Source organism: Poromitra crassiceps, assembly GCF_964638095.1.
Source record: "Poromitra crassiceps genome assembly, chromosome: 6".
Taxonomy (NCBI): domain Eukaryota; kingdom Metazoa; phylum Chordata; class Actinopteri; order Beryciformes; family Melamphaidae; genus Poromitra; species Poromitra crassiceps.
The window spans coordinates 47,173,950-47,198,533 of NC_139627.1; the positions used below are offsets into that span (position 1 = coordinate 47,173,950).

Sequence of the window (24,584 nt, forward strand, 5' to 3'; positions counted from 1 at the left end):
GGCAAGTGACGTCACGCTGATTCGTCCTATTGTTATTTTCATAGTAACGTTAGCTGTTGTTTTGCGTAACGTTACGGGATGCAAAGCATTTGGTCCCAAGTTGCCGCAGCAAACTGCAAATTAAACAGACGAGAAACCTACAAAAAGCGAATAATTTACACAGAATGCCAAACAAAGCATGCATACATCATTATGCAATGATTTTGTGCTGAAAATGTAGGATAAACACAGGTGCAATCAACACACTAATGAGGGTTTCCAAATTCCAATCATTGGAGTTGGAAACCCTCATTAGTGTTTTGCTTGCACCTGTGTTTACCCTGCCTTTTCGGCACAAAATGGCCCCCATGAAAAAGGTCTATTATCTGCTGTCCACCTCCGAAGAGCCACGCCTGGGGAAGGGGAACCATGTGGGGGAGCGTCACAGAAATGCCCACTTTCACTTTTGTAGTTGGCATTTTGTCGGGGGTCCGCCGGAATGACGATGTTTTCGACAGCACTTGAAAGCAGCATCTCTTCAAGGTTCTGATAGGAAATCACGTGACGCAGGGTAACCTCTCCTACAATGTGGGTGTCTAGTATTATTCACTATCAATGGTGTGTAGTAGTTCAGAGCACGAGTAAATACCTAAAATGTGTGTACCCTTATCCATTTTAGCTCTTATTATGTTATGGAAATGTAAACAATGCATTGCTCAAAAACTGTATTCATTTACATTTATTTGGCCCTGCAACTCATACACAATTATGAAGCAAGACGAGACTTCCAGTATCAAAACCATTGACACAGGTTGAAATGCTGATGCCATTATCTCACAAAAACACATCCACACACATGGAAGCAAAACACTCACTTATGACAAGAATTGCTCTGTATGTGTAACAGCATGACCGTCACTGTCCATTGCACAGGTTTAAATATGGTGTTCACGCACAGCACTTTAAAGGAACACTCCGCCCATTTTCAACCAGCTTTGTATCATTAGAACATCAGTAGTATATCAGAAAACTGTAAACGGTTTTGAAGTCTGTCATTTAATTTGACAGTTATTGAGTGTTAAAGTGTGGACCAGTGACATCACTGGTCCACACTAACTCAAATGAATAACTCATTAACTCAAATCAACTCTCAATAACTGTCAAACTAGATGAATGATGAATAGTTTGACAGTTATTGAGAGTTCATTTGAGTTCAAACTTGTACCACTGTTCCTTCATAAGTTGTAGTTGTCATAGACTGTGCTCCATAGTTGATTGCTCTATTGCTGACAAAAATGTGTTATTGTAAGTCGCTTTGGATAAAAGCGTCTGCCAAATGACGTAATGTAATGTAGGAAGAGATTAATCCACATTATATACCCCCCCCCACCCACACCCACACACACACACACACACACACACACACACACACACACACACACACACACACACACACAGTACATACACACACACACATACAGTTAGTACATACTGTACACACATACTGTGTACACACACACATACATATATACTTACATACATACATACACACACACATACATACAGTACATACATACATACACAAATGTCAGTGCAACATATCAGCGTCCCATATATCCTCCTGAGAATTCTTCCTCCTCCTCCTCTTCCTCCACCTCCTCCTGTGTCTCGCTGACACGAGATACGAGGTAGCTGGATGACATGTCTGTTGCGTCTGCATGTGTCTCTCTACAGTCTGTTTGGAATGCCAGTGGCGTCAGGTCGTCTTCAGATTCGGCATTGCATAAATCCCACTTCAAGCCCGGCGTGGAAAGTAACGGCTCCTGATCGGACAGATTCAAAAAGTCTACGAGAGAGTCTCTTGTGCTCTGCTCCTGCTCCTCCTCCTCCTCCTCCTCCTCCTCCTCGTCTTCTCCTTCTTCATCATCTCTCACCAGCGACTGCAGGGTGATGGAGAACAGGTTGACGTTACCCGAGTTGCCGCTCTCCTCATGTCCCTCAATTCCAGCTTGGTCCCCGTCGGCTGCGACAGGATCTGTTCCTCGTTCACCTTCGACCCCAACCACGACCCTATCGTCCCACCCATGTCCCGCCGCCCCCAGTCCCTCTTCCTCCCCCACCCCAGCGGACGAAATGAGACTCATCTTCCCAGAATCCCCGGAGGTGGCGGGCAGCGTGCTCTTCCCCGACGTATCACGCGAGTCTTTGCAGGAGCTCGTGCCCGAGGAAAGCGCCGCGTCTCGTCGGTCCATGTAGGGGTTTCCCTCGTCCCCTTCCTCCTCCTCATCTTCCTCGTCCTCTTCCTCAGAGTTCAGGCCTTCGGGGGAAGGCTGTGGCCTTCTGAGATTGTGGACCTTCCCCTGTGCGTCCGTCTCGGATATGATAGAGACCAGCTCAGGGATGGTCCTCTCCGGCGTGAGGATATTGTCGGGGACCACAGCAGACTACAGAGAGAGAGAGAGAGGGGGGACGGGGGGATGAGACAAGGAAGATGAAGTGGAGGGAGGAGAGAAAGAGAGGGCAACTTGACTTATGAAACCTTAAATATTACTGAAGCAAATTCAAAATGTCAACCTGAAAACCATATTGTTTCAGATGTGGTGATGTTGTTTCAGAATCACTTAACAACTTCGTGTTGAAGGAGAAGGCTGGTGTTTCTTAATGCATTCCTTATCTTACCGTCGACAAATCCTATGAAAACAACAAAATCAACAATGTGTTGGCTCTACAACTGTTACTTTGTTTATTTTCTTAGGATCTGTTGATGGTAAGAAGTGCATAAAAAAAACACCAGCCTTATCGTTTAACTGTGCCAGTTATTTAGTGTTACTTTACATAGTAACAACATGATCGTTGATTCTCATTTTGTTATTATAATTTATGTTACCATTCTGATATTGTGTCATTATTTCTATACATGTTACTATTGTTAGAAAAGTCATCACGACGTGAAGAGAGTTATCTGCCCTGAGGGCGATGTGAGAGATGAAGCCACAACCAAAAACAACACAAATAAAATACAATATAAATACATTTGTTTCTCTTACAAATAGTGCTCTGGGCCACCCGCCCTTCGGTATACACAGGAAGCCGGTGTAAGCCAGGAGAAGGGTTATGATTATCAGGACAACTCCACCAACAATACAACCTAAAACAGCGACACCTAAAACAGCAGGGACTACACACACACACACACACACACACACACACACACACACACACACACACACACACACACACACACACACACACACACACACACACACAGTAATAGTGTTATCAGTCATGCTGTAAATATGTGATATCGTAATGCTCATGCTTGTGACAACACCCAGCCTGATATCAGACTGAACTGTCAACTCGTTACACTCCATTTCCAACTTCTAGTCTGACATCGACTCCATTCTAAGCGATTTCCACGAGGGGAATCCCCTGGGTGATTAAAATTTCCCTAAGGCCTAACCAATCACAAGAGATCAACATGTTCACCTGAATCTATGCAGTTAATCCAGTCGGGAGAACGCAAAAAAAAAAAAAGTAATCGATTTTAACACATTCACTGCCAGCCGTTTTTTTTTTACTGTAGGTAGCTTCTGCCAGAGGTTTTTTTTTAGGATTCTGGCTCATTTTACAAGAGCCGAGGATTATTTTCTGCTTGGACTTTGTGAACACAAAGTTCACAAAAGTACTAATAGAATGTGTGCTTTCTCTGTCTAAAAGAGTTAGTTTGTAGAGTTAGTAGTTATGTAGATTTGGCATCAGTGAGAGATCAGACATCTAAACAATATAGTTCTGAACGCCCTCTCCTTCAAACTCCTCCCTCCATGGGCGTGTCTGGTGGCTTTCAGCAGCGTTTGTCACAAGCGAGTTTCTACTGCCTGTCTGAGCAGTGAGCAGCCTCCCTCCCTGGCGGCCCCCTCGTCGGCAAGTCTGGATGGGGCTGCTCGTTTCTTGGGTTTGAGAGCTTTGATGAAGCTTTGTGCGATTCTAGGCTTTATGCTGCGTGTTTCAAAGTGTGTTTTCCACCCAGTCTATTTTTGGAACCCCCCACCGTTGTGCGCCCGTGTGCACCAGCGTGAAAGCGTTTTCGCCTACAGTATGAGAATGAGGCTCGTTCGTTTCTGGGTTTTCGGTTGAGCTCAGCTGCAATGAAGCTGCCTGCCTGCGATTGTGGGCTTTCTGCCGTGTTTCAAAGTGTGTTTCACCCATAATCTATTATGCAAATTTGCAATCCCCCACCGCCAGCTCCCAGCGCGATAATGCGCGAAAGCGTTTTCGCCAATCCATTTTACAGTATGAGAGAATGGTTTCCTCGCGTGTTCCCCTGCAGTTTTGGCTGGCTTTTTCTAGTCTGGAGAGCACTGTCGCCACTTAGTGGGTCGGTGGAATGGGTTGTACACGTTCGGTGGCTCCAATATTTTTATAGGAGACGTGGGGGGCGTTTTTTTTTTAAGACGAGATATCTCGTCATTGGCAGTCAACCGTTGGATTTTGTAAGACGAGATATCTCGTCAATGGCAGTGAACGTGTTAAACAGCTTTGATAGCAGCGTCTATCTTGTCTCTGGCGGCTGCCATGGTTGTTACTCCTTGGCGCACTTGACAAAGAGAAACAGCTTGACGACAACAGCATTAGTCCCGCCCGTTGTGCTGTTTATTGACGCTGATTGGCTAATCGTTAGTCCTCCTCGGCGTTGATTGGCTAATTGGTTTTTCAACCGAGGAAATCACGGCTGCATGTCATGATGCCAGACCAGAAGGAGCCAAAACTCAACTCAGTGGAGAGGGCGGATTCAAAGGTCTGCACCAGGCAAACTAACACCACCAATGACATCAGATCTCACATCATCTCACCTCTGCTCGGTTCCAAAATGCTTGTGAAGGCGCACATCCAGTCTGTCGGCTCAGTGTGCGTATTAACCCGAAACTGCGTTTCAACCTTTACACAATACTTCACACCAGGCTCCAAGTTAGGAAGAGTGTAACTCTTCTCGTGGACTTCCACAAAGTCCTGCCAATCAAACAAGAAGAAACTTGGTTAAACCTGACTGGGATTTTAATTATACAACATTTCTTGAAGGCAGAAATATTGTTATTGGCTGAGTTACGGTGAAACTTCAGTGGGCGGAGCCAAACAACCACAATCTTTCTGACAGAGTAACGCCAGTCTGAAGCCCAGTGGAAAAGGGAAGAAGTACAGTAAGAGCGGACAGAGTTCATATTATGAAGCCTAAGACTAGTGCCCTCTGAAATCCGCCCCCCCCCTTCCCTAATTATAATTTTTTAAAGGTACATTCAGTGATGTTTTTGTGTTGAAATAAGTGTTAAATGGCTCTATATTCTGACAGCAATCACTGAAATAGTGTTTGGTCAGTGACTTGAAACCCCCAACCCTCCGCTGTCCTCTATCTCTCTCCTGTAGTCCTACATGCAGGGTGGACATATCTCCGCAACCGTAATTCGTAGAGGCTCAGGGATGGCGGCATTGGATTCGAGGTGAAAAAATACATATAGTCCTTTTTTTGGCATCACGATCTGACCTTCCGTTTCCTATAAAATGTCAACTTTTCTCTGATTGGATAGTTTGAGGTCGGCGCCAATTTTGATCCATGAGGTCTGTTGGACTACCCTGCACGTTGTGGGAGTTCTATAGAAGTCTGTTGGACTACCCTGCACGTTGTGGGAGTTCTATAGAAGTCTGTTGGACTACCCTGCACGTTGTGGGAGTTCTATAGAAGTCTGTTGGACTACCCTGCACATTGTGGGAGTTCTATAGAAGTCTGTTGGACTACCCTGCACATTGTGGGAGTTCTATAGAAGTCTATTGGACTACCCTGCACGTTGTGTGAGTTCTATAGATGTCTATTGGACTACTCTGCACGTTGTGGGAGCTCTATACAAGTCTGTTGGACTACCCTGCACATTGTGGGAGTTCTATAGATGTCTATTGGACTACTCTGCACGTTGTGGGAGTTCTATAGAAGTCTATTGGACTACCCTGCACGTTGTGTGAGTTCTATAGAAGTCTATTGGACTACCCTGCACGTTGTGGGAGTTCTATAGAAGTCTATTGGACTACCCTGCACGTTGTGTGAGTTCTATAGAAGTCTATTGGACTACCCTGCACGTTGTGGGAGTTCTATAGAAGTCTATTGGACTACCCTGCACGTTCTGGGAGTTCTATAGAAGTGTACTGGACTACCCTGCACGTTGTGGGGGTTCTCTGGAAGTCTATTGGACTACCCTGCACATTCTGGGAGTTCTATAGAAGTCTACTGGACTACCCTGCTTGTGGGGGTTCTCTGGAAGCCTATTGGACTACCCTGCACGTTCTGGGAGTTCTATAGAAGTCTACTGGACTACCCTGCACGTTGTGGGGGTTCTCTGGAAGCCTATTGGACTACCCTGCACGTTCTGGGAGTTCTATAGAAGTCTACTGGACTACCCTGCACGTTGTGGGGGTTCTCTGGAAGTCTATTGGACTAGCCTGCACGTTGTGGGAGTTCTCTGGAAGTCTATTGGACTAGCCTGCACGTTGTGGGAGTTCTCTGGAAGTCTATTGGACTAGCCTGTATGTTGAAAAATGATACTCAGGGTGGGAACAAGTGACACCAAACGTCAGTATTTGATGAGTTGGGAGTGAGAAGGGGTTGGATTATTTCTTCCTCGAGGATGTGTATTTCAGTGGGGATAACTTTGAATATAAAACTTGTAAGTGTGAAGAAAATAAACGCTCTTGACTCTGAGGGAAATTGCTTTCTTACCAGGGATCCTCCAACTTTCTTCCAGTAGACCTTAAAGTGCCCATCATAGTATGTCAGGATATCATCATCAGGTATATTGGCAGCTTTGTCAGCCTCAGGCAGTGAAATGTTAATTTGGATACAGTCGCCACATCCAGCCAGTGATACGTTTGGAGCACCTATTCTGGCTACAGTAGAGAGAAAGATCGAATGGGATGAACATTACTTTGCATATTTAACATGTGATGCGTTTGCATAATGTGAGCCATATCATGACATATATCAATATTTGGGGGGAAATACTTGTGATTATTGTGATATATTTATTTCAACCATATTGCCCAGCCCTATACCTTTTACTGTAAAAAAAAAAAAAAAGGGCATGTATAGAGGTATAATTCAACCCCGGTCACAGATCAAATCATTTCATGAATTCAAATCTGACAATGAAGCCACATTGATTATTACAGGTTAATTAATATGATCAAATAATAGTATAGACATTATATCTCATCCATTGTCCATTATAAGTATGTGAAATGTTACAATATACATCATATTACATTGCATCATATATTAATTGTAAGCTTAATGTATCTAGAGCAAGTCAAATCAGCATGAATGCTTTTTGCAAGCATGCCTGCCTTCACATTCTTTTACAGTAGAAACTTTTTATTCATACTGTATCTTTTTACTCCTTAAAGGGGGACTAACCCCCTAGATATGTATCAGAACAGTGATTTGGAAATACCTATGGAAAAAACCAAGAAATGACATATGCTCTTGTCTATACTAAACTCTTTGGCTGTGTTCAAGTCAAGATTTTTTTTCGGAAATCGACGCCATTACAGTTTGCCTACCGCCTCAAAAATAATTATTTTGAGAGGGGCAATATCTTTATAAATATCAACAACTAGCCAACGCTGGTGGCATGTATGGAAAGAGTGTTGCTCAAAATTGTTGATAGTTATATCAATTTGGTAATTCAGTGGCGAACTAGAAATTTAATTATTTTTCTGCATGTATCTCTATGGCAGGTGTCAAAACTACGTTACGAGAGCAAAGTGACATGGGCTCGTTACAGCAGCACACCGCACAATAGGAGAAACCCCCCGCTCTGGGGTAACACAATGCGAGATTTCTCCACGTCATTCCCTCGTACAACTAGCGATAAACCACGCAATGAAATCTGTTTTTAATTTGCGTTTTGGGGCTTTTCGTGATTCTTGTTAAAAGTTGTGCAAAAGTTTTCCTCTCAGCGCAGTTGCAGGCTGCGCCCTGGCTGGCGAAACAGCCTGGCTCCTGCATGCATGGGGCGCTCTGTAACCTCATGGAGCAACAAACAAACACAGACAGAAATAGCTGGTGTGCGATTTTTCTTTGTGCGATTGAGGGAATCCCGCATCTTTTTGCGAAGGTGCGACTGGACAGGACGCTTTTCACAGACGGGCACAGTAGCTGAGTAGCCTGCTATAGTCGGATCTCTCCTCCTCCTCCTCCGCCCATTCACAGTCTGTCTGCTGTGCGCGCCCCCGCGGGTGCCTGAGAGTGCAGACTCTCCCGTTTGACTGGCCGAGAGAAAGTGCTTCCAAGTCGGACTGATAATATAAACAACATAATTAGAGCTTATCCAGGTAAGATATTTATAATGTAATGACACATTCAGCGATAAACTGTCTACAATGAAGACATATGTCAAATATGACAACGTGGTGTTCAGTATTTTAAGAGCACAGGAGCTACTTGCTTGATCAAACGGTCAAACCCAATCCTGCGCGCGCCCCCGGAGCTTGGAGCTAGTGCATGAGGTTTTACAGTACGACTCTCTCCCGCCCGCTCCCGCCTGCCTGGGCTGGAGACAGCTGCTTCCAACTCGGACTGATAATATATACATCATCATTCGAGCTTATCCAGGTAAGATATTAATAAAGTAGTGACACATTCAGCGGGAAACTAACTATAATTAAGACATGTGCCAACTTTGACGACGTTTGGTTCAGTATTTTAAGAGCAAACTTCAATAGGAATAGGCTTGGAGTTCTGAGGAGCCGAAAGGGTACAGGGGGGGTAGGGGAGTAATTATCTTGAAATCCCCATAGTCTTTGGGAACACTGTGACGTCAGTGTGTTCCTAATATCCCATTCATTTGAGAGAGAAAAAAAAAGCAGTCTTCGACCCTTAGAGGGCGCTTATGCCAGATATGCTGCTGAAAAATGATACAAATGGTCAAATGGCAACAGTTTGGTGTCAAATGTGGAAATTTTGACCAGAATTCTTCACACATCACCCCCAAAGTCATATATATTGGTTAAAAGCTGAAAAAAAGTGTTTTGGGGGTTAGTTACACTTTAACCCGCACCTTTATGCTTTAGTTGCCAATGACTGAATTTCCCCTCAGGGATCAATAAGTCCACCTTCTCTCTCTTATCTACAGTACCTGCTATACAGTATCATTAATATGTTATTCATTAAATCCAAGTCCAACCCAGACGTGAAGCTGAATAAGTTGACATACTGTCAGTGCTGGGATCGAAGCTCTTGTGTTGGGACTCTGGAGACCGGATCTGGTTGAGCGACGCCCTGACAGTCAGGTGATACTTGAAGATGTTATTCAGCTTCAGCTTACGCCAAGTGGTGTTTGAGGCATTCGGCAGTTCCTTCTTCGTCTTGTTGTTCTTCCTGCAAAAAGAGAGAGACGCAGAGCTCAAGTCTCATTTAGGACCGTTCGCCATCTTTGACCGCGTGTGTGTGTGTGTGTGTGTGTGTGTGTGCGTGTTTTTAGGGATGAGCGAGTACAACATTATCTGTATCTGTTTAACCAACTAAATTATCTGTATCCATCTGTACTCGGAGGGGCATGGCTTTAATCGATAGTGGGCGGGGTTTAGACTGAAAGTAGGTGCGGCTTAAAGTCCCTGGAAACCAAAATCCACAAAAACGTTCTAACTATGTTATTTAGGGTCTTATGTTAGTAATTGTGTGTAGTAGTAATTTAAGTTTTGTTGTTGGCAGTTCAGTGTGCCGAAATCCCACCAAAACGTTCAAAGTATGGCTAAAAATAAAAGAAAAGGTATCGAATGAAGTACTATTTGTATAGGTATCATTTTAAAGGTACTGGTATTGTATTTTTTTTTAAATACCCAGCCCTAATCACAAATAGATACAGCCAGTCTGTGTGTGTGTGTGTGTGAACGCCCACAAAATGTTAGTACGGCTGGTGCGCGAGACTAGACAGTGGGGGAAAAACCCCATATGGGCTGACTCACCAAAGGACGGTGCTGCGGCTCTCTACACTACAGGATTGGGGATTCTAGAGCAGGTACATAGACGTCTGTTCAGATGTGCGTTTACTGCGGTGGTTGAATCCCCGATCCTGTCTGCCTGGGCTGGGCTAGCAGCTAAATGCCTACTATGCTGAATGGGGAGAACGGGAGGATTTCCCCCATGCTGACCCATTGACCACGCGTCTATGACGAGACACCGCCTGAATGTTTACGGTTATTGACACATTGTACTTGGAATGATACTCGTACTCGTTACCGGATATGGATTGTTCAGCAGCCCAGCAGGCAACATCTGTCATTTTACAGCGAGCTCCTGATAGTTTAAGCCTTTGTTCACAACAGCCGCTGAAGCTAAAGCCACGCTGAAGCTGAGCTCACGCTAAAATGGCCACACAAGAAGCACTCTCTTTTCCTCAGCGCCTCGCCTGAGCATGCCTTGACCCCGCCCACAACTTTCATTGACTTCATGCCTGGCAGCTTCACACTCCACGCTTGGAAAATAGAACTGAATCCTGAACGATCGCTTCAGCGCGGCTTCAGCGTGGCACGGCTGGTGTGAACGGCCTCGCCTGTTAACACGTTGAGTGCCAAGGACGAGATATCTCGGCTTACATAATCCAACCGTTGAGTGCCAAGGACGAGATATCTCGGCTTACATAAACATTTATTTTTTTTGACGGTGGGACATCGATTAACCCCTTTTACGTCTCCTACACCAGAATTGGAGGTATTGAATGTGTATAATCTATTTTACCGACCCACTGAGTGTCGACATGTCTCTCCACAGTAGAAAGAGGCGACCCAAAACTGGACGGAAAAGCGCGAGGAAGCCGTTCTCATACTGTAAAATTGATGGCGAAAACGCTTTCACTTTCGCGCTGATGCACAGCGGTGGCAACGGTGGGGGGTTGCAAGAATAGATTGGATGCACACTTTGAAACACGCAGCATAAATATGACCAGAATCGCATCAAAGCTCTCAACCAAAACTCCACGAAACGAGCGAGTCCACCCAGACTTCCTCAAACAGCGGCCGCTCAAACAGGCAGCAGCCAGGCAGCAGCAACTTCGTTGTGACACGCCCGCTGAAGAGCCAGGGAGGCAGGAGGAGAACACACACGGAGGGAGGAGTTGGAAGCAGAGGGGGGTTTCCTGCTGTTATGGAGGAAATTACTGTTCAAAACTATTGTTTAGATGTCTGACTCTTACTGATGCCAAAAATGAATGGTTAAAGTGACTGTTCTATCGAATTTCACAAAAAGCCGTTTATCTCTGAATAATTTTTCCTGACGCTGAAACCATGCTGTATTCAACTGCTAATGCTTACATAACTACTAACTCTACAAACTAACTCTTTTAGACAGAGAAAGCACACATTCTATTAGTTCTTTTTAGATGATTGGTGTTCACGAAGTCTTAACAGAAAAGAATCCTCGGCTCTTGTAAAATGAGCCAGAATCCTAAAAAAAAAACTGGCAGAACCTACCTACAGCATTGAAAAAAGGGCTGGCAGTCAATGTGTTAACAAGGACGCCGAAATGAAACTTGTGGCTTCAGCGTTGCTTCGGCGTACAGGGTGTGAACGCCCTGTAACGATGATCCTCTTGATGATCCTCGTCTCACAAGAGGCAATTGAAAATGGTCTGTGAGCTCCAACAGCAGGCAAGCCACTCACTCTATATACAGGCTAATGAAGCATTGCAGTTTACAACTGGCTGGAGGCGCTACTAATGCTAATGCTAATGCTAGCTTCTGGGCCTTGGTCTTTGGTGTGAGCTGCTGAGTTTTGAAGATATCGGCCATAGAAATGTCTGCCTTCTCTTTAATACAATGCAACTGGATGGCACTCATCATCGCGCCAATAATCGCGCTCAATGTCTCCAAAACTCAGCAACTCACACCAGAACGATCTACATGGATAAATAACACTATAGGTGAGAGGAAAAAAATGGATTTTGGATTTTGGAGTGAAGTGTCCCTTTAACAAGACCTGGTTGGTTAGCTACAGTAACTGACATTTTCTAAACACAACATTGTGATGAATCAGAAGCAAAGTTCTCAGGTCCCAGTTAAAGACAGGAACCGCGTGTCTTCTAATTTTAAATTGTGCTGAGACGGACAAGTTGTACATTTACAAACACAACCAGCTACAAAACTGTGAACCTCCAAATATGACTACGGTATATACTTGAAACTCCTATTTTTACACACATGCGCGCGCACGCACACGCGCACACACACACACACACACACACACACACACACACACACACACACACACACACACACACACACACACACACACACACACAGTATAGGGTCAGTTGAGTCTTCAGTTCCTCTAAAAGTGAAGTATAGACAGCCTCTCTGTGGTCACAGCTGCATCACACACACACACATCACACAGGGCCGGCCCTAGCCATCTGGGGGCCCTAAGCAGGATATAGATCAGGGGCCCCCTCCCAGGGGCGGGGGTTTGGGGGCATCCGCGCTGGAAGTACTTTTAAGTAGGGGGTGCTGTAAGGAGGGGACTCTCGGTGCTGCCCGCTAGGGCAGCGCCGAAGAAAACTTGACGTTTTTGGACTTTTAGCCATATTTAGAAGAATATTTAAAACAAACAAACATGACAATGACGCTCGTTTGTAGCCCTATCAGTGTCAAGCAAGCGTGTAGAACCCAGCAGCCATAGGGGTTGCCAGGTCAGTTAAACCAGGGGTTCCCAACCTTTTTTGTGCCAAGGACCGGTAGATACATGCAGGACCGGTTGGCAATTTTAATGGTTTTAGTTACATATATATTTACTCACCAGGTGGCGACAAAAGGTAATAACTTTTGTGTTGTATGTAGCCTACAGTATTTATGTTTTTGTTTAAACTACAAACATAAATAAACGTCAACCTATGTTTTAACTACCACACACAGCCTATAATATTATAGCCTATGTTTATTAAAAAAAAAAAAAATTGGGGGGGGGGGGGGGGCCCCAACTCCCGGGGCTCTAGGCAGCCGCTTGGTTCGCATATAGGGCGGGCCGGCCCTGACATCACACACACACACACACACACACACACACACACACACACACACACACACACACACACACACACACACACACACACACATCACACACACACTCTTTGGATGGAAACAAACCACTGTGGCACAAAGCGTGTGTGGTGGACTTGAGGGGGAAAGCAAGCATTCTGCAGTCAAAAGTTCCACTGACTGAGTGCTAATTCAATATTATCGCTTATCGTCTTTCAGTGGAATCATATCGCTATCTACGAAGATATCTTAAGATTGTGACATGTATTTCTGCAGTCTAAATTGATAAAGACAAGTAAAATTGACTGGAAAACTGATAAAATGAGGTATGGTAGGAATATTATTTGATTATTTCTGTTTTCCACCTACAGTACACAGTAACATTACCATTCGGTTCACTGAGATATTTATTTTAATTAATTAATTTAATTAATTTAAATTAATTTATATACAGTAGCAGGATTTTGCATGCATGCATGACCCATATTGTGATATGTATTGATATCGAGGAAAGGAGGTGTCGTGAGTCGGGTGGTTTCCCCCACGTTGACCACGCACCCCAGCTGTGACGCATCTATGACGACTAGGCATCACCTCAATGTGTTGTTGTTGTTGTTGTTATTATTACATTACGTCATTTAGAAGATGCTTTTATCTAAAGCGACTTAGAATAGTACATTTTTGTCAACAGTAGTGAAATCAAATGTGCAACACAGTCTAGGTCAACCCAGTGGCGTGTCCAGGCCATTTTGACTGGGGTGGCCCAGGTGGGCACAGCCTCAAGCAAGGGTGGCACTGAGTGTGGCATTTAGGAAGGATGTAGAATGGTTTTCCCCTCTCCAAAATGTTGCCTAAATTTGGAGCGTTATTTAGCCCCCTTCCCAACCAGCTAGCATGACGGGGTTGGTAGCAATAAATGCCTTAGGTCTTCTAGTTTGATATGATATCAGTATCCTCACTGTAGCTTTAAAAATGAGCCCGCTGCAGTTTCTGAAAACAGTCATGTCGGCCACAGACGCCAGCACCCTCAGGATTTTGGGGTGGCCAATTATATATAGTATTTCAGTGCCACCCCTGGCCACTCCCTAGAAACCAAGACCTTTTTAAAAGGAATACACAGCATTTATATACTATATATATATACCGGTATATATATATATATATATATATATATATATATATATATACATACATACATACATACATACCGTAAATACATACATACACATACTGTATATACATGTATGTATATATACATACATACATACATATATATATATATATATATATATATATACAGTATGTGTATGTATATATATATATATACTGTATATATATATATATATATATATATATATATATATATATATACTGTATATATACATACATACATACATACATACATACACATACTGTATATACATATATACAGTATAAGGATGGTTAGTTATTAATTATTATTATTATTGATTTCAACCACATCGCTGAGCGCTAGTGAAACCATCAAAAATACTAAGTGAAACTGTTGAACCACCTTTACAGGCTGATATAAATCTTTCTGGGACAAACTCAATGTATACATTATAGTTTAGTAGTGTCAGACTGTTGCTTTTCTGAAAGTATAATTGATCTTCTTTGATATTAGTGGTTTTCCTTATCATAGGGTTGGGGGAAAATAGTTATTTATCACAAGGTCACAGGAGGAAATAACACTGCACATGGTTCCCACCCTGGAGTTCAAATCCTATTGAATAAGTCAATATATTTATAATACTCTGTAAAAGCATGTTTGTAATCTTTGCGCCCTGACTGACACCGAGCCATGAAGGCCTAATTAACCTCTACAGCCCAACTATCTCAGGCAAATGAGTCAGAAGTGTGTCATGACTCATGATAGATAGCAGCACTACAGGTCCAACGTCCAAAAGCCTCAGTACTCTTACTGTAGATTATTATGACGTTACACAGGATGACCCGCTGGGCAGAGTGGCTCCAAGTCCAAATAAGGGTTCGTTTTACACTTGATTGAACCTGGTTAGTCTTTTTAATCTGCAGCATCAAGACAATTAAATATGAAACTGTGAATAGGCAAGTGCAGCATGTGATGTGATGGATACTGAATGCAATGCAAATGGTTTTGATTCATTTCATTAAGGACTGGTGCCTGGCCTGCTACAGTGCAGATTTCAGCTAAAAACATCGATATACTGCGTGTGTATACATACAGTATAAATATCTATATATATATATATATATATATATATATATATATATATATATATATATATGAAGAGTTAATTTGCAAAAACAGGTAAACGCCATTCTTAAAATGAACAAACATCTGTTTGATACTCCCTGGAGTGCACATAGAAAACATTATTGAGGTGATTTATGTGGAAATTATCAGATGAATATGTTTTAGTTATGATTGATAATAAACATTTCCCAAAAATAAATAAATTACAGTATCAATACATCAATATATAAAATAAAATGATAAAAAATACAAGATACGAGATACCTGTTTTTGCAAATTAACTCTTCATATAGATATATATATATATATATATATATATATATATCAATATATTATGTACTGTATGTGTGTGTGTATTACTGTGTGCCAACACCGCAGCCATCCAGTCTCCACCCTAGACATCACATCAGTGGTTTGTGACGCAAATCGTGACATCATCAGTGATGTCATAAAGCCCACAACATGTTGCACCCATGGCGCATCGTCTCCAGAGTTTCCACCCTAGAAATTGAGCGCTACAGCGGGCGGTGTTAGTCACGATTTTGCGGGCAGGTGGTGTTAAAGCCTTTACATGGTTGATGGTTGTGCGCTGAATGTGCTGAGGGGAGTGCCGCGGCTGGCGAGCCTGTCGGCGCAGCTGGCGTGCAGCTCCTCAAAAATGTGATTCGATAACAGGAGAGAGTGAAAGCTATTACCAAGTATATGCACTCCATTCTCTCATTGGGCTAACTTCTAGTCATTAAAATGCTAGTGAAATCACACAATTTAGTCATTTTGCTGGGGACTCGCGTGCGACCCCTCGTCAAGCTGACGTTTGAGTATATGGGACTAGCTGCCGGCGGCAAGTCTCCAAGTCGAGGCTGACGCACAAGTATGTTTTCCGCTTTAGTCCCGATTTTGCGGGCGGGCAGTGACAGAAAACGTGACGGTGACGCATGTGTGTGTGTCTGTGTGCCAACTCCACAGAGACCCAGAGTCTCCACCCTAGAGCACGCGAGCTACAGTGACATCATCAGTGATTTGTGATGCAAATTGTGACATCATCAGTGACGTCATGAATCCCACAACATGTCGCACCCATGGCGCATCGTGTCCAGGGATGACGCAGTCCTGAGGACGGAAGAGGGACAGAATGTAAGGAAACAGTGGATGTATAAATCCAGAAGGAGGCGGCAATGCGACATAAAGGATGCCAACTTGCCATAAAACACCACAGAAGAAGCACGGTGGGCGGTGTTAAGTCACGTTTTCGTCACGCAAATCGTGACATCATCAGTGACATCCTCAGTGATTTGTGACGCATCATCTCCAGAGTCTCCACCCCAGAAATCGAGTGCCCGCACTAAACAGTGACATCATCAGTGATTTGCGACGCAAATCGTGACATCATCAGTGATGTCATAAATCCCACAACATGTTGCGCCCATGGCACATCGTCTCCAGTCTCCACCCTAGAAATCGAGCAGCGTGCGAGTTCGCTAGTACTGATGGACAGAGAGGATGGACAGACCTCTCTTATAGACGCCTCGGCCCCTAGTGGCCACGCCGTAAAAACAAATTATTCGTCTCATCTGTGATTGACAGGAGAGATGATCACAGGGGCGGAGTTTTCACCGCCATCGTTCAGATCGGGACTGAAGTATGGGTAGAGTTTCTCAGTGAAGGTGCAGCCAGTAAAGGCGTAGATAAGAGCTGCAGCATCTACGTCATAAAATGAGACCAGACCCTCCTCATAATCCACAAACACCCCCACCTTCTGAAGCTTCGTTTTCAGAGAGAGGTGGACAAGACGGTCAGCAAGAGCTTTGTACTCATTTCTATTCATCGAGCGTATAGTCCAGTAGCCATTCTGTGGCCTCAGTATGATTAATCCCTTCCTGTTGACCGACCCTCTGGCCACTCCTAAACTCCACCCAGTCTTCCCTTTAACTTGAACCTCGTAGTAAAATCTTCCTGAAGAGAAGTTCTGCTTTCCTAAGACACAGACACAACGAGAGAATCTCTCTGCGTTGTCTGGGAGATTCTTCTTTACGTCACCGTCCTTTGCTTGTTTCCTATCATCAGACAGGATGAGCTGGGGATGTGCTGTATCAGGATCCAGAGTCACATCCACTGCATACTGCTGGTTCCTCTTCAGCTCAACATCAGCACACAGTTTCTCTATCTCTTTCCTAAGAATCTCCAGCTGAGCCACGGTCCCCTCATATGATGAGCGATGGACACTGACCTCGGTCCAGTCCTTGGTGTGTGGAGGAGTGTTGAGGTGGAGGTGGTCTTTAGTGCGTGAGAGCTGCTCCACCTCAGCGGTTCTCTTCATCAGCTCAGAGATTTCCTGCTCCAGCTCTTTGATGAAGCCTTCAGCCTGTTTCTCTGTTGTTTTCTGCGTCTCTTTGATTGTCTCAATGAGCTCAGCGTAGCCTCTCTCCACAGACTGCATCAGAGCAGACAAGACCCGCACACTGTCTTCTATCGCTCTGTCTGCATCTTCCTTGTTGAGCTCTACTGAACGTTTGATCTCCTGAATCTTCAGTTCTCTCTCCTGGATCATCTGACTAATTTCTGCCTCTGTCTTAGGCCTACTACTCACTGCCTTTCTGAACTGAGCAGCCATCTCAGATATGAAAGTATTGACCCGCAGCTTAGGTCTATTGTCAAAAACCTCTTTGCACATGGGACACTGGCATGGGACATTAACATCCCAGTGCTGAGTGATACAGTTCTTGCAGAAGTTGTGTCCACATGGTGTGGAGACTGGATCACTGAACACATCCAGACAGATGGAGCACAGAAACTGCTCTTCAGATAGCAGACAGCTGGCAGCAGACATAGACCACTAGACACTAACGAAAAGTGAGCTAGTGGAGTTGTCCCTTATATAACCTCTGCTCTGATATAACATTGTCTATGACATCAGTGTCTGTCATAAATCACTGATGACATCACTTATTGATAGAATTCATGATGTCACCAGTAGGGTTTCCCTCGACCAAAGATTATCCTGGTCGACTAGAAATTGACCACAGCTCCCCGACCAATCGATTGGTCGAAACGGGGTAAAAGAAAAAAAAAAAAAATTGCAGTGTACTTTTTTGTTTAGATTTTTTGCTGTGTACTTTTTTGTTTAGATTTTTTGCAGTGTACTTTTTTTTCTTATTTTGTGCAGTGTACTGACTACTGAGCGCACTATACCCGATTTTAATTTCTCCTATGAAATTATTAACACCAACGTGAATCGCGTCGACCAAGAAGAGCACGTCGACCAAGCAATCGACCTGGAGGGGGCAGCCCTAGTCACCAGTGATGTCACTCGAGCACTTGATGATGTCATCAGTGATATTACTCATGTCTATCCCTGGTCTTCAACTCCTGACAGAAAATCTTCTGGCAAATTGTCTGTAAGACATGGAGAGATGGCTGTTCCACCTCCGTTAGATACTGTGCATGGAACTCAGTGAGGAGCTTTGTTAGAACTTTAATTTGCATCTTCTGTTTGTTTTGACAATTTCTGAAAAGCTAAATAACAGAATTTGTCACAGTGACACCACTGGGTGTTCATTTGCAAATGTCAACCGATTGCTTATTTTTTGGTATTTGTTTTTAAGCGGTGCAACCGCTTCTATGCTTAACTTTGTATGAACACGAGAGTTCACCTGAGATGTAGTCACCTGGAAGGGGTTAGGGTTAGGCAGTTGTGAAAAGTCACCTGGGCGAATCCATCTCGTCCGAGTGATGTCACTGGCTAGTGATGTCACCCAACTGGAAGGGATGTCACGCAATTGCTCGACTGTGATGTCATCAGACAGTTGTGATGTCATCAGTGGTGTCACTCGAGCAAATGTTCAATGCATTTGCAATAGAGCTCAGCAGGCACGTGACTTTTCGTGACGTATTCCGCCCCAGAAGTAAGTTCCCCATTAATTTTCTCCATAGACATTTCGCAAAACCCTTATAACGAGTTTTAAGGCTGGAACAAAGCTGACCCGTGATCTACTGAATCGTGAGTGACCATAAAACATTTGGCTTGAGCAAGAACAAAAAATAACAACGGGGCGGGAGAAATCTAATTTACGTGCCTGTTGAGCACTAGTAATTGTACTATTGTCTCAACTGTGATGTCACTCGAGCAACTGTGATCTTATCTTAGTCACAATTTGTGACGGAAATGATGTTAGTCGGGCAGTTAGTTAGTTAATTAGTTAGTTATTTAGTTAGTTGGAAATTACACCTTAAATGTTTTTCTCTACACTGTTTCCAAAATTAAGCACATTTGAACATTAGACCCTGGGGACGAGCAGCCATCTTGGATTTGAGGTCAAATATAACTTCCCTCCACATCTGAAAATAAACCTTATGGTATTCTCTAACTATGTTAGAAATGTCATGCTTCTTTCAAAAATTGCACAATTCTTATAATAATGAGAGCTCAGCCGCTGTACTGTGAAGGGCTACACTGACTTTATTGGCAATTTGGTCCTTTGGTCACCTGACCCCAATATGGTCACCTGACCCCAATATCTGACAATATCTTGGCACCATTCTCATTCTCTCAGAACCCTAAAACCCAGTTTAGACCAAAGATTCACGACGAGACACTCTAAGGCAGTGATACTCAACTGGCGGCCCGCGGGCCACATGTGTGTGGCCCGCGATGGAATTGCAAATTTTATTTTTTTATTTTTTTTACAATGCACCTGAACGCAACATGCAAGATACCCGCTGAATAAGTTTCCAAATGTTCATGTAATTCTGGCCAATACTCACACTTCTGTTATAGCATTTCAGTCTGGAATATGGAATATCTTTCAATAATCTATGATTTAGCTGCTAAATTGTCAAATACCGCGGTCTGCTCACTACCCAGGCACTTATGTATGTACTTAACCTAAGTAACTATCCGGTGTGCACAACATTATCGGACTAAACTCCGTCTGACACCTACAATCCGCTACAGAGAAAAGTATATTGATTGTTTATTAACTGGCCCCTGGCCTTCTATCATTTCACGAAAGTGGCCCCCGGGCAAAGCAAGTTGAGTATCCCTGCTCTAAGGCCTACAAAATAACCCTACAGCCGGAGGCAGAACTCGCCATCTTCGGCTGCTCAGAGTCCTCTCTGAGCTTCGCTACAGCTGTGCAACAATCTCTGACACTGGGGACAACTGTCGCCAAAAGACTCATTCTGAAGGAATGAAAGTCTTCCTCATCACCTTCTTTTCAGGTGTGGCTGATGGACATGATCTCTGTTATACAGATGGAGAGGCTCAGGTCCCTGAGAACCAGCTCGCTTGGAAGGTTCTCAACTGTCTGGGACCCGTTTTTGGCTTTTACTTTGACAAGGTTAAGATTGACCAGTGACTGAGGTTGGGGGTGACTGATCGCTCGCCCAGCTGGTATCTTATGGACCCCTTGCGTGGGGTCCCTTGTCCATTATCTCCTACAAGCTAGGGGTGTCACGATACACTCAGTTCACGATACGATACGATACACGATATTGGGTTCACGATAACGATACGATACGATATTTTAACAATATTTTTTTGCGATCGATTTGTAAGTTGAGGGGACATCCTCCACACTAATTTGAGTAATTTCACCATTTTCATCCTCCGTGTCTGTAACGTCCCTCGTCTGTTCAAACAAAGCAATGAAAAGGAGAGCGAGCATGCAATCAGATGCAGATCAGTGCCACCATGTTCAGCTTCTTTTTCTCGCGATATGAGATTTCATCTCAACGATACATATTGTCACGTTTTGATATCGCGATATATTGTGGGACGATATATTGTGACATCCCTACTACAAGCACATGAACACTTTGTATGGCTGGTAGTGCCACGTTGTAATGTTAAATGTTCATGTTTTTTTTGTTTTTTCCCCCCCTATCTTATGTACATCCTTTTCCTGTGTCTGAGGCGGTTTGTTTTGTTCGTATATTGTTCTAAAAAAATGAAAATAAAATATATTAAAAAAAAAAAAGATTCACGACAAGACGAGTTGAAACTTGCAAGCAGCCCGTGCGACTTGACAAGCTGAATTGCTGGCGACGCCATAAGCCGGCTGGAGTGGAGATGAGACGGTCCAGTTTACACCGCTGCAACTTTCCCCTGCAACATCCTAAAAGGGTTTAGTCTCGTTGCGAATCATTGGTGTAAACTGGACATAAAAGTGGGGAAGTGAGAAGTGTTAGCAGCTCTTTCACAGAGGTGGGACCAAGTCAGCTTTGCTCAGTCTCAAGTCTTGAGGCACAGGTCTTCTTCAGTCAAGTCCCAAATCTAACACCAAATCAAGTCAGGATGGTTAGGGCTATTTTAATCACACACATCTAAACCTGCCAGGCTTGCTTATGGTATGCTGTGTTCCCGTGATTGTTTGTATTACTCACGTAAATCCCTTTGAATTGCCTCAAGTGTATAAAATGTGCTATACAAAGCAGCCTTGCCTTCCTTTAAAGTTCATCAGTGCCTCATAACTCAGAAACTCGGGTAGCAGAAATTGAGTTTCCCACTCAGCATCGTCTGACTTTAGCGGGCGTTCATGTGAAATTTCCAAGGAAGAAATTCGCTTTTCCGATATATCCGATAGCACATGAATGCACCATTGCCTCGAATTTCCGACTTGGAATTGCAATTTTCAGAATTTCTGACCTCTTGACTTGGAAGTGAAGGCAGCATACGGTCTATACAGGGTTTGACAGGACACTCAATCCCATTCAGAGAGAGAAAAGCTTGTCAGTGTGATGTGAAATAGGGACAGACGGTGAGAGACAGATAGTGGACGGTGGGGGGACTTACCGTCTGTAGACAATGTACTGAGCTCCTGGGGGCGTTCCAGGACCCGGCTCCCAGCGCAGGACATGGTGGAAGTTTAAGGAGTCGATGGTCAGATTGACTGGAGCAGGAAGGGAACTGAGCGCTGCAACAACAATAAGGGCACGCATAATGTAACTTCAACTGCAGCACGTACAAGGTGTGTACACACACACGCACACACACACACACACACACACACACACACACACAGGTGTGTACAGGATGATGGAATTTCCAGCTGAATTGCAAATACACACTGTAACAAGAAGACATACTGTAGGCTACTGTAAAGTTCTGTGAATATCACTATATGTGAATGAATTTTGTCCCTTTACTCACCAGAATAAAACGGTGTCATCAGATAAAGAGCCAGGAGAAAATATTTCATCCTTCCTTATTCATTTATCACCAAGTAGTGGGTCTCTGCCTTCGCAGGCTGCATTGTTATTGTCTGTAAAAGGGGAAATGACTCATATTTAATCACAAGCCGACACACATACAAGTGTATTTTATTTATTTATTTATGCATTTATTTATTTGTATATTTATGTATTTATTTATTTATGTATTATTTATTTATGTATTTATTTATTCATGGGAGGGGGTGTATTGGAGGGTAAACAAAAACATTTTTCTGCAGAATACACCTTTGGTACTCTTGCCTTAAGGCTGATGTAACCTAGTTTTTTCCCCACCTTTGGCTGTTATAAACGGTTTTAACTTGACAACAAAAACATTCTAAATTGAACCGCCGCTCACTTCCTGTTGCAGTGTTTGCTATGGACAAGTGCAGGACTGACCATTCCGTGAAAACCGTCTATAGCCAGAGCCTAATGGAGTTTCCCAAACTTTTTAGGCTTTATATACTTAGTATATAAAGCTTAAAATTATAAGCTTTATTATAAGTTATAATACTTACAGAGATTGGTGCTTTTCTGGAAATATAGTTATTTATTTATGATTCATATTGGTCGGCGTTTTCCTTATGGATCACTGCTGTAAAGTCATGATTGCAGTAACATTGTATCACGACCACGAGGAAAAAGTATAGCCTACAACACTGACTAGACATTTGATAGACTTATATTTATTTACGCATATTAACATGACTTGACATAAACAAATCCCGTCACATTATGAAGTGTTGATATGCACCTACCCCGGCCGCACAGCTGCTCGTCGCCTTGTGTTCAGAAAGCAGAAGAGAAACTTCTGTGCGGCAAAGTACAGCAGCTCCTCCTCTGTGCGACCAACAAATACTGCAGATTGATTTAGTACTCTGTCAAGTCAGCCGAAATAACAACAAAGAAATACAAAAGAGTCTGTGGAGCATTCAAAATAAAAGCTATTGCCGAGTCGAACACGCATTTTTTGTAATTGCCAATGTGAAAATAGAATGAAGAATTAATACATATATGGTAAATGAAAATGCCGTTTTCCAATCCTCAAATGTAATTTTTACATCGCCAGACATGTTTATTCACGGCTTCATTCTGGTTTTTCCAAGTCATACATTGTTTCGCTTTTATTTTGAAGGCAATATCGTGTAACGTCCGGTGTTCTTCTGGCTTTCGCAACGTCACTCGGCAAGCCCCTTCGAAACGTCACTCGGTTTCCAAGTAATCACGTGTTTTTGTGTGGGTTGTTGTTGTGTGTGTGTGTGTGTGTGTGTGGGGGGGGGGGGGGGGGGGGGGTATTGTAGTAGCTTACCCATTACAGTAGCAGTACTGTAGAAGACCACAAGAGGGCAGTGGAAGATAATAACATGTATGGGGCAATGTTTTTACAGCACCTCAAGTTTTAAGAAAGGAAGGCGTGAAGGGAAGCCATTTGAAGGTACAAATGCGGGACTTTAATTTTTAAATTATATAAAATGACACAGTAAAATGCTTGATTTTGCGTTTATAGCCTACTGCAGTCAGGGCTGTCAAAAAATATCAGGGCCTGCCTGGGCCCAGTTGCACAAAGCACCTTAGGTTAAGATTTCCCTTACAGTCAGAGTTAAGGTGTCCATAAAATAGAATCAGCTGCACAAAACACCCTTAAATCTTGTTCTTATTGTTTCATTAAAATATTTAACCTTATGGAGAAGATTTGTTTTGTGCAGCCGATTCTATTTTATGGACACCTTAACTCTGACTCTAAGGGAAATCTTAACCTGTGCAACTGGGCCCGGCCTGCCTTGGCTTTTGAGGAGGAGGAGGAGGTGTTCCAATATGCTGTCAAAACACGCCCTGCAACAGTCGGGTTAAACAGGGGGTACAAAACAGCAACACGAGTTTATAACCTGAGAGCTATGGGGGTCCTCTGAGAGCTATGGAGTCCCCCCTCCCCACACACACACACACACACACACACACACACACACACACACACACACACACACACACACACACACACACACTTTTTCTTTTCTAAAATTGTGTCCGTTTGAAGCCAGATTTAGAGGAATATCTCATTTTCAATTAAC

General features: G+C 43.4%; 1 protein-coding gene across 1 annotated transcript; it reads right to left on the reverse strand.

Moving 5' to 3' along the window:
• Positions 1 to 1,580: 1,580 nt before the first annotated feature.
• Positions 1,581 to 23,349, reverse strand: crfb1 (cytokine receptor family member b1; the record flags this gene model as incomplete). Its single annotated transcript, XM_083638276.1, has 8 exons — positions 23,274 to 23,349; positions 22,454 to 22,565; positions 22,097 to 22,217; positions 9,237 to 9,400; positions 6,743 to 6,909; positions 4,833 to 4,989; positions 3,027 to 3,157; positions 1,581 to 2,423 (listed from the first exon to the last, which is right to left on the reverse strand). Exons 2-8 carry the CDS (start codon positions 22,500 to 22,502, stop codon positions 1,581 to 1,583), a joined length of 1,632 nt encoding a protein of 543 aa, XP_083494402.1. The 5' UTR covers positions 22,503 to 22,565; positions 23,274 to 23,349.
• Between the last annotated feature and the right edge of the window lie 1,235 nt (positions 23,350 to 24,584).